Raw genomic sequence first — 11,256 nt, forward strand, 5'->3', positions numbered from 1 at the left:
ATATTTTAATACATATTTTTCAAGACACTAGTATTCAGCTTAAAGTGACATTTAAAGGCGTAACTAGGTTAATTAGGGAAGTTAGAGTTATTGTATAACAGTGGTTATACTGTAACTATCGAAAAAGAAATTGCTTAAGGAGACTAATAAAATTGAATGTAAATTTGTTTTAAAAATTGGCTTTTATTCTATCTAAAATAAAATAAATAAAACTTTCCCCACAAGAAAATAAATATTATAGGAAATACTGTGAAAAATTCCTTGCTCTGTTAAACATAATTTGGGAAATATTTGAGAAAGAAAAAGAAATTCACAGGATGGCTAATTATTTTGACTTCAACAGTAATGACGACAACTGATATCCAGAGATATTGGTACATTATTTGGATTTAATGATCTTACAATTTTAGGGTAGAGAAAACATTACTGGTGATAATTGGTGACAGACATAGGTCACCTAACAATGAAAATGTACTCACCCTGAAGTAGTTCCAAACATTAGTTTTTTTTTCTTCTGTTGAACACAAAAGGAAATACTTTGAAGAAAGCTGAAAACTTTTGACCTTCATAGTAGAAACAATAAATACCATGGAAGTCAATGGTTACAGGTTTCCAACATTTTTCAAAATATATTAATTTGTGTTTAACAGAAAGTAGAAAGGAAGTCAAACATATTTGAAACAGATTTTTTTTATAGTTTGGGTGAAAAAAATTATTAGACATGCAAGCAACAGTTTATCAGAGAATACGTTTAAAAAAAAATAATAATAATAATAATATTTTATTTATTTATATATTTATATAATATATAAATATATATTATATAATATAAATATATATTATATAATACAATCCATATATATATATGGAAAAACAACGCATAGAAAATCTAAATTCCCACTTCAAACACTTAACAAAAACTGCCTTCTTTCATCTCCGCAATATTGCTCAGATTAGACCATTTGTCTCATGACCTGATGCGGAGAGGCTTATCCATGCTTTTATCACATCACGTCTTGATTTCTGTAATTCACTTTTTGGGGGTTTACCTACAAGTTCTCTCAGAAGATTACAATATATTCAGAATCTTGCTGCATGGGATGGGACACACATCATCACGCCATCATATTACTTCAGTACTTCAACAACTACACTGGCTTCCTATTAAGTCACAAATTAATTTTAAGACCTTGATTTTAACCTTCAAAGCAGTGCATATGCTAGCACATGGTTACATTTATGACCTGGTTACTCTTGCCACTCCAGCCCGCAGTCTTCGTTTGGCATCGGGACTTGGGTGGTAGGGCTTTCTCATACAGTGCACCTAAGCTGTGGAATGCACTACCCACCAGCATTAGGAATGCCACCTCTCTGTACTGTTTTAATAAACTTCTCGAGACTCACTTTTTTAAGCATTGCTTTTAACTTAGGATGATTATTTTTATAAATGTATTATTCTATATCTTATGGTTTATCTTTTTATTGTTGTGTGTTTCTGCTATTGTTGGTATTTTGCCTTGTAGTGCTTTGAGTCTTTATTATTATTATTACTACATGAAATGAAAAAGAATGCACGGTCTATATGATCAATTATTATTACTATTTTATTGTTATTCCTTTAGAATCTTATCCTTCTTCTTCCCATTCCTCAATAAGTAAGTTTTCACAGATATCAATGCTTTGATGCAGATTTTCCAAGAATTGCAAAGTTGCTTTACAACTTTATAGTTTAAATTCTCCAGGAACAACTTTGCAACATTCATGGAAAATGTACAACACAACATTACAAAATACACAACCTTAGTATGTGTAAGTAAAATGAGAAGATATAAAACTTTCTGCCCCTATTTAAATTAAATCCTTTATATTTTCTACACTCATTTTCAACAGGACTCATTTTCAAAAGGACTTGTGTGTGCCATTTAGATTTACATTTTAAATACTAATACTGTATGTCCCTTTAGGCATAAATTATGTACAAAAGTGTATCAATAAAAATCTCTCCAGAGACATTTTTGTAATCAGTAAGTAGTTCATTCTGTATTCGGGAAATAATCACTCAAAAACAGCAGCTGTGTCTATTTATCTTCTATTTAAAAGGTCACGTCCAAATGTGTCCTCTAACATAGGCCAGATATGAGCTTTCCAATGCACTTACTGTGATTAGGTTCAACAATAGGGTCAAAGTTTAAATGCCTAACATTCTTTTGGCTAACAGACTTCTTGAAAGCTAGATTTTCTGCCAGATTTTATCTAGTTCTACTGATTAGCAACATTTGTTCTATTCATATTCATCAGACTTTAATTTGCAATCACATTTTCAGAGAAATAATATATCAACTTTGAATAACCTTGCATAAAATCTACATTTATTTTTGTGCTGGGAAAAGAATATTCCTGATTAATCACATCCAAAATAAAATTTGTTTTGATATAATATATGAATATGTATTATACTGTATATGTATGCATTATCTATATGTGATAAACACACATAGGCAAATACAAAACTATACAAAACTATTGTTTATTCATTCATTCATTCATTTTTCTTCGTCTTAGTCCCTTTATTCATCAGAGGTCGCCACAACAGAATGAACCACCAACTTATGCAGCATGTTTTACACAGCAGATGCCCTTCCTGCCGCAACCCAGTACAGAGAAACACCCATACACTCTCATATTCACACACACACACTCCTACAGCCAATTTAGTTTACTCAATTCAACTATGCTGCATGTCTTTGGACTGTGAGGGAAACCGGGGCAATTTTGTTTATAGATATTTACATTTCTATAATAAGTATCATATACACAAAGATTTTATCTAAATATAAATAAACATTCTATGCATTTACATATACAAGATAAATATACACAGTACACACACTTAAATTATGCAAAAACAAACTTTTATTTTGAATGTGATTAATCGTGATTAATTTTTGCCAAGCCCATTTTGCTCATTACTTTACATTTACATGTATATGTACAGTGAAAATAAGGGTGCCAGAAAAAACAAAATAGGGTTTTTCAGTGATGCATTATAAAAAAGTTTTGGTTCCATGACATTTTTAAGCGTACAGTTCTTCAAAAAATTACTTTTTTTCATACTATGAAAAATATTAATCTAGAGAACATTTTTTACTACATTGTAAAATACGCAGAGAAGTAGATTGAACATAAATCAATTAAGTTGTCCCAAGAAATCTCAAGAACTATGTTGTTTCAGCTTATTTTAAATAAGTATTAGAGGAATTCCAGCATTATGGATGTGACATTTTCAGTAAAAACTTAAAACATAAATTCACAGAGAAAGTATGTTAACATTATATTGAAACTTGTTTATATTTTCCAAAAGAATTAACCACAGAGTTATTGAATCAAACAAATATCAATCTGTAGACCTTTTTGATATTTTAAATGAGGAAATTAAACATACGTAATGGATGTGACCAAAAAAGTGTGCAAGTTTACAGCAGACAACATACTTTGTAGAAATTCTGTGAATTAAACTGCACAACCCAAATGAAATAATGCTAATCAAAAGAACAAATGTTGATCAATAAATTATTGATTTTATTTTATTTGACTTTTTGCATTTATGAGGAAAAAGCTTGGTTATGGATGTGACATCTCTTTGTTATGAATGTGTCAGATGTGAAATTGCCACTTGAGTGACTTTGGTAAATCAAATTGTTTGAAAACACTGACAGAGACTTTGAGTATTTTTACAGTACTGTAAAATACAGGCCTACACAAAAAAAACCTAGAAACGGTTTCGGTATTTTGGTGAAAACTTATAATGGTTGACATTTGTATGCAATTGCTCATTTTGAACAAGCAGCAAACATCTTTTTAAAATGGTTTCATGGACGTAAAGGATCTTCTTCTACTGTATTTAGAACTAAATCATCCTGAAGAAACATTTTTATTATGAGCTATTCTTTGTTTAGAGCAGGGTTAGAAAATCTATGGCTTGCGAGCCACATGTGGCTCTTTGACCAAAAATATGTGGCTCTCCTGCCGTCTCCTTTCAATATTATTTTACAGTTTAAAGAATTATAACTGTCATCAGAAATCAGTTTCCTATTGAAAATACAAATACAGTTCATTTTTTTTGTACACAAGATGAATGAGAACTCAGTTTATAATAAAAGGACGTTTCGACCAATGTATGTGTGCGGCACTGTGGATTAACTTGAATCGCGACACCAATAAAGGGCAAGCAACTCATGTTTCTATGATATCCTCACGCACATAAATTCAAACAACATTCATGAGTGGTGACGGTGAAAAGAAAAAAATTCTAGAAATTGTCCTTTCTTCATTCATAGATTACTTAACATGTGAGGCTTCATATTTGTTTATTTTTGAGTTGTGCATGGACATAAATAAAGGTTTTGTTTAAACCTGCATTATTTATAGTAGTAATACATATAGTAGAAATATATACACCACCGGCCAAAAAAGGATTTTTAAATGTTTTAAAGTAAGCTTCTCCTGCCCACCAAGCCTGCATTTATTTAATCAAAAATACAGTACAAATTGTAAAATTTTATTGCTTTATAAAATAACTGTTTAAAAGTTAAAATCATTTAATTTAATTTTATTCCAGTGATTTTAATGATGAATTTTCTGCTTCATTACTCCAGTCTTTAGAGTCACATGATCCTTCACAAATCACTCTAATATTTATTATTATTATTATTATTATTATTATTATTATTATTATTATTATTATTAATGTAATGGTAATAAAAAAATAATGACTGCAGTAATAATTTCATTTGAAACTACATCCAATAAGAAAGCATTTATTTAATTGTATTAAATATTGAACATTATTTTCATTTAATGAATGCTGTCTTGATGAACAGAAGAATTTTCTTTAAAAAACAAAAAAAACTGACCACAAACCTTTGACCGGAAGTGTGTGTATATATTGCACATACACACATGCATATATATATATCAGAAATGTCTCTTTGCTGAAAAAAGTTTCCTGACCCCTGGTTTAGAGTAATGTATTTTTATTCTATACCTTTTTGTTTTGTTTTTTAAATCTTTAACAGTCGAAATGCCTCATATCTGTTCTCCTCCAAACATCAAACTACACAGACTGTCAACACTGCCGACAGGTAAATGATTAATTTCTTAAAACATCTATACATTTTAACTTTCAAATTGTAACTTATTTACAAACAGCCATTATTTTTAGCTTAACTAAACATGTAAGCGTGCCAGCTTGGTGCATTTGAGGATACCTTTTCTGGCGAGTATCAGATACACAAATTATAATCTGTGTTAATGTAATTGTTAAAATATTGTTTGGGTCAATGCATAAACATTCCCAGTGACAAAAATATGAAAGCTATCTGAAGAAACCTAATTTGATGATGATAATTTGTCTAAAGAATGCATATTATATTGGTTTTGTAGGTTGCTACTTCTGTTCTTTTGTGATTTTGCATTAATGTCCGACTTACATTTCTCTCTGCCATTAGCAAAGATATATTTCAGAAGAAAGGAGCACTTACATGGGGCAGTGGGGGTGGAGTGTTGAGGAGATGGAGAGTGTGGTTTGCCCTAATTTCTACCTGCGTTTCTAAGCCAGAGAGGAAAGTGATACCGTTCCCACGGGTCGTCTAAACTCCTCCTCCACAAACATCCACACACACAGTGGCTCACAATAGCTTACATCTCTAAATCACTTGCGTTGAGTGATCCATTTTACACATTTGCATTTGAAAGCCACTATATATCTTGTCAAGGTTTCATTATAGTACAATGGGCTGGCTTTCCATTCATACAAGCTTATGTAACGTTTACAAGTCTAACTCCATTCTGCCGGCCAATGTGATTGTCCAGTTTTCAGGAAAACATCAGGATATCAGTTGTTCCAAAACACACTGTACTATTTAAGGGGGTTCCCAGCAACACATCAGAACAGAATCCAACTAAAAGCAAACTAAATTAATGGATTTTTTTGTCCACGTCATTATTCAAGCTACAAACAAGCATGCCGGAGAACTCATATGAGCACCTGCAGGAAAAGCAATGACCATGACCAACAGACTAAACAGATATTTGCATACTAATGCAAAACAAATCATATCAGTGTCACCCAGAGCTATTGTGTTCGTAAGTTCAACTATTCTGAACATTTGTCAATTCATTTCTGACTACTTCAGATCTTGCATTTTTCAAACATATAATACTATTCTGCATTTGTTATTGTGTATTTTATAGTTTTTAAATTGCTTTTATTTGTTAAATGTTTCTTTTATATTCTGCTTTCTTCTCTGTTTTTAGTACTCATATGAACAGCACTTTGGTCAACATTGGTTGTTTTAAATGTGCCTTATAAATAAATATTGTTTTGTATTGTATTGTATTAGCATATTTTATGAGCCACAACATTTCTAATACGGATTTATTACAAAATAGCAGACCATTTCATTCAATTATAAAACATCTTGACAGAAAATAACCAATACATTATGGACATTTCCTTCAACTTCTAGTATAGTCAACACTTTAGAATAATTATTAACAATCCATAGCATGAACTAATAATAAGCTATTTTTTTTGTTATTACATTTATAAACCTTTGAAATTATAATTATTGGTGTTACTGTTCATTTTGCATTAATGTCTATGTATAAAATTTGGGTCAAACTATTTTAATGTACAATTCGTGCTATTAAAAAACAACAACAAGTTAAGACTTTTAGCTCAATAAACTACTAATTAGCTACTTATAAGTAGTGGGGTTTAGGTATTGGTAGGATTGAGATGTAAAATAAGATAATTTTTTTAAGTGCCAATAAACACTAACAGATAATCCTAATAAAGAGCAGATAATAAGCTAGTAGTAAATGCTGGTTACTTAAGTGAAGTTTATTTATAAACTAATTTCGAGAGGATTGCGTGCTTATGACTGCTTGCGGCTGGTCCCGCATTATCCAATTTATGATTCAACAATCAGATGATTCCTAAGCCAATATAAATACCCTAAGTTCCATATAACAGTCATATTTGTTTTAAAGAATCCTCCCTTTCACCCCTACTCCTCCTTTCCTAGATGGGTGGCACGGTAGCCCAGTGGTTAGCACTGTTTCCTCACAGCAAGAACGTCACTGGTTCTAGTCCTAGCTGACGTTTCTGTGCAGAGTTTACACGTTCTCCCCGTGCTCATGTGGGTTTCCCCCGGGTTCCCCGGTTTCCTCCCACTGTCCAAAAACATGCAACTTAAGTTAATCGACTAATCTAAATCGGCACCATAGACATGCACCTACCTGTAGTAAGTAGTTATCTCTTAAGAGCAATCACTATCTGTTTATTAGCTACTACAGCAGGGGAGTTCTTGAGAACTACCTCAGCTCAAACTCCCCTCTCGCCTTGCAAACGGGAAGGAGCCACAGGCTCGAGGATCTTATGAGCTCAGGGCTCTCTCCCCGGACAGCATGCCAAATAAGCTTATAATCAATCATCAGCTTAGCGTGACCTCTTGAAACTAAAGATACTAAAAAGTTGGCTTTTTTAATGTATTATGAAGCTATGTGTTTTGAATAAAACAAACATGCTGTGTTATCCCTGTTTGTTCATGTTAACTAATGCAATGTCAACAACTGTAACCATATTGTAGTGTTAGCAGAATTCCTACCGTTTTGGCAGGTGCATTATGTTTCTGATAAAGTTTTTCATCAGAATTAGGCCTATAATTTACTGTTTAAAAGTTTTCCCAAAACTCAAGTTCATATTGCTGTCAGACTTCAGAACAATAGCACAGGTGCTCATGATGCTCGCAGCGGATCATCAACAGGTTGCGTCCTCACCTGTGGAGGCGTTGAGTCGGGATGAGGATGCGGATTTCTCCGCCATGCGCTGCTGGACCTGCTGCTGGACGCGTCTCACTTTAGACAGTTGATCCCTCCTGCGGTGATCATCCGTCGGGATCGCATACGTGGTGACCGAGGTGTTGGGCTGTAAAGCAGAGAAGAACAGGCCCTCAGTGGCCGCAACTGCGCTCATTATGAAGTCCGAAAACTCGCTCCAATAATTAGCTTGACCGCAATACTAATCCAAACTAGTTGTTTCTACGGGTCGGAAAAGTTCTCGGAAATCCCTATTCCTATGGAAACTATGTTTTATCTCCTCCCGCGAATGTTCCTCTAGAAGTATTCCGATATCGAATGAAGGCAAAAGTGCCCGAAGCGCAGGTCAGATGAAGAGCGCGTCTCGTACACTTGATCTGTGCAGCTGTGCGGGACTGTGTGAAGCAGAGAGGGGCGGGGCGGGCCGGGGAAGCGGGGCGGGGGCGGGGCCTCCTCAAACACTCGCTGACTCTGCTCTCAGCGCTGAGATATGCATTATTATCAGACTCTTATAATATGAGGTCAGCAGTACACTGTCTGCTCCCTATTCAACCCTCATCTATAAGTACCATGCACTGAAAAAAATATATCAAAGAAAAATAACCAAATAAATCCCTGTGATTTCATTAAAAGCAATATAGCCTAAGCCCATCTTTTTTTTTTCGATGTAGCCATGCATTTAACATAGGTTAACATGGTTTTCTCGGATTTCATTTTACAATGATACTATATTATGATGGTGGTTAAAGACCGCGGCTTTATATGTTTTCAGGCATACTGAGCAAAGGCTGTGAATACTTATCTGTACGTGTGATTTTTCTGATTTTTTATTTTTAATAAATTTGCAACAATTTCAAAAACTCTTTTATCACATTGTCATCATGGTGGTATTGTGTGGAGAATTTTGAGGAAATAAATAAATTTAGTCCATTTTGGAATAAAGCTCTAACATTAAAAAATGTGGAAAAAGTTGAACACTTTCCGGATACACTGTAGTTCACCCAAAAAATAAAAAAATTCTATCCTAATTTATTGTGCCAAATCAGTCTGAATTTCTTTCTTCTGTTGAGCACAAAAGGGTTATTTTGAAAAATGCTGGTGACCATATATTTGTTTTTCCTATGGATGTCAATGGTATCTTTCTTCAAAATATCGTGGTCAGCAGAAGAATAAATATTTCTAACCACTTGAGGGTGAGTATACAGTAAGTAAATGTTCATTTCTGGGTGAACTGTTCCTTTAAGAAAGCTATAAGCAATTAAATAAATAAGCATTAAAAACAATTATGCATTTATACATATGATTTAGGCCTTCTGAGAACACCCACTATGCCAAAATTATTGTCAGGTTAATTTAGAATGAATATTTGATTTTAAATGCACACTTTGCCACTATCAAATCACCAGGTTTTAATAATTTTTCAGCAAAATGTTTATACAAATTTAAAAATACAGTTTAGTATAATCACTCATTTTTGTACATGCTAAAAAGTGCAGGTCAGAATTAATAGTGTAGAAATATATTTTTGAATGATGGAAGACACATAAATGCATAAAATATGCTTTTTATGTAATTAGAACTTTTATAAAGAATTTAATCTTTATATCACCTCACCATTGACTCACGGATCAAAGTATTGTGTCACTATCTACCATCATGTATGCATTGTTAATTTCCCTGTATTTTTGCATTTTTGCATATATTTTGTTTATTCATTCATTCATTTTCTTGTCGGCTTAGTCCCTTTATTAATCTGGAGCCGCCACAACGGAATGAACTGCCAACCTATCCAGCGTTTGTTTTACGCAGCGGATGCCCTTCCAGCCACAACCCATCTCTGGAAAACGTTATTTGTTTAAACTAATTAAACTTTTAAAAGGACTAAGTTCCTTTGGGGGAGCTTGAATGTTTCTTATAATAAATTTAGCATGATTTATTATCTATCTATTTTTAGCATTATATCTAGGCTATTTATGATCTAAAATTCAATTAAATTCAAGTTTATTTGTATAGTGCTTTTTACAATAAGTATTGTTTCAAAGCAACTTTACAAAAGGTGCACATATTAATGCATTACAATCAGATTAAGGTAAAGTTACAATCAAAACACATAGACAAATCTGAAAATATTTACTCACCGCTGATACAGAAGTCTTTGGTTTCATTTTTAAAAATGTTTTCTCCCCTTGAATGTAGCCTCACAATATCCTTTTAGGCTTATATTGCTTGTTTCTTTTCTCCTGTCTTAAAGATCCTGTTCAAAGAGGAGTAACTGAAAATGTGTTACCCACCCAAAAATGTCCTTACATCATCCCTCCTCCCAGGAACATTAGTTAATCCTAAGAAAAGCGATTGGAGGAAAAATGTTAGGCCACAAAAAACACACTTTGAGGTGGAGAGCAAAACTGTTTAGTCAACAGGCTGAATGAAATTTGAGGTTATTTTTTTCAGTCCAGCTGATCTAAATGTTATTTTCTATGACAGTATGAATGACTATATCACTGACTCATAATGAATGCATTAATCTACATTATTCACATATTGCTGGAAATGAGCGGCCAAAGCCTTTTGTTTCAAACAAAGAGAGGCCCAGAGTTCAGAGACACACCCAATGCAGCAGTCCAGAAATTATTTAACGGGTTTACACCTTTGGTTACTATCTTTAGATAAGCAATAGAATTTATAACTGACAGAAGAATTTGCTGATACATGAATATGAAATCTTTGTGAGTAGGCTAATGAAGCCATAGCCTATTGACAGTTTGTCAAAAAGCCACTAAAATAATACAACAATATGGGGCAAATAAAATGCCTCAACATTTAAATTTTTTTGAATTGTGTCAAGCTGAACATACAAATAAAATGGCCTTACTTACAATATTACATACTGACATCTCAAGGTTGAGTAATAAAATAGGCAAACATAATATGCAGCTCCTCAAGAATTTTTTTTTTTTTTTTTTATAAATTTCAATAAAATAGATAAAATAAAAACAATAAAGGGACTTTGAAAATTAAATTAGCTTTAAAAAGTCCAGGAAATAGATAAGCTTAATGGTTTTTTATCATTCACCACTTTTTCAGATTTGCAAAGAAGTTTTACCTCATTCAACCACTGATTAAAGTTAGGAGTAGATTTGAACCATCTGCATTTGTGAATAAAGAATTTCCCCAAACATAATAGAACATTCACAGCAAAATAAAATTCTTTGTTTTCAAGGAAGATACAAAACTGAACTGTCTTTACAGTAAGGAGAGGGAAATTTATATTCCCGGACCATAACCACGTCTGTACCTCCAAAAGGGAAGCACCATGTTACAATGAAAAATACATTTAAACCACTACAGCTGTCGCGATTAAAAAACAATTTTCAA

At 32.9% G+C, this 11,256-nt stretch overlaps 1 protein-coding gene across 2 annotated transcripts in view; it reads right to left on the minus strand.

Annotated features, from left to right (window-relative positions):
• pkp3b (plakophilin 3b) overlaps nt 1-10,139 on the minus strand; it is a 50,467-nt gene extending 40,328 nt beyond the window's left edge. The window contains exons 1-2 of one of the 2 annotated variants that reach the window (XM_056461630.1): nt 10,020-10,139; nt 7,843-7,990 (exon numbers count right to left, since the gene is read on the minus strand). In XM_056461630.1, coding sequence (XP_056317605.1) covers nt 7,843-7,990; nt 10,020-10,046 — 175 coding nt within the window. In that variant the 5' untranslated portion in view covers nt 10,047-10,139. Of the gene's footprint in view, nt 1-7,842; nt 8,266-10,019 lie in introns of those variants that run through there. The other variant, XM_056461629.1, reaches the window with a different exon arrangement.
• Nucleotides 10,140-11,256: the final 1,117 nt, after the last annotated feature.

This window comes from Danio aesculapii, chromosome 7, assembly GCF_903798145.1.
Source record: "Danio aesculapii chromosome 7, fDanAes4.1, whole genome shotgun sequence".
NCBI classification, from domain to species: domain Eukaryota; kingdom Metazoa; phylum Chordata; class Actinopteri; order Cypriniformes; family Danionidae; genus Danio; species Danio aesculapii.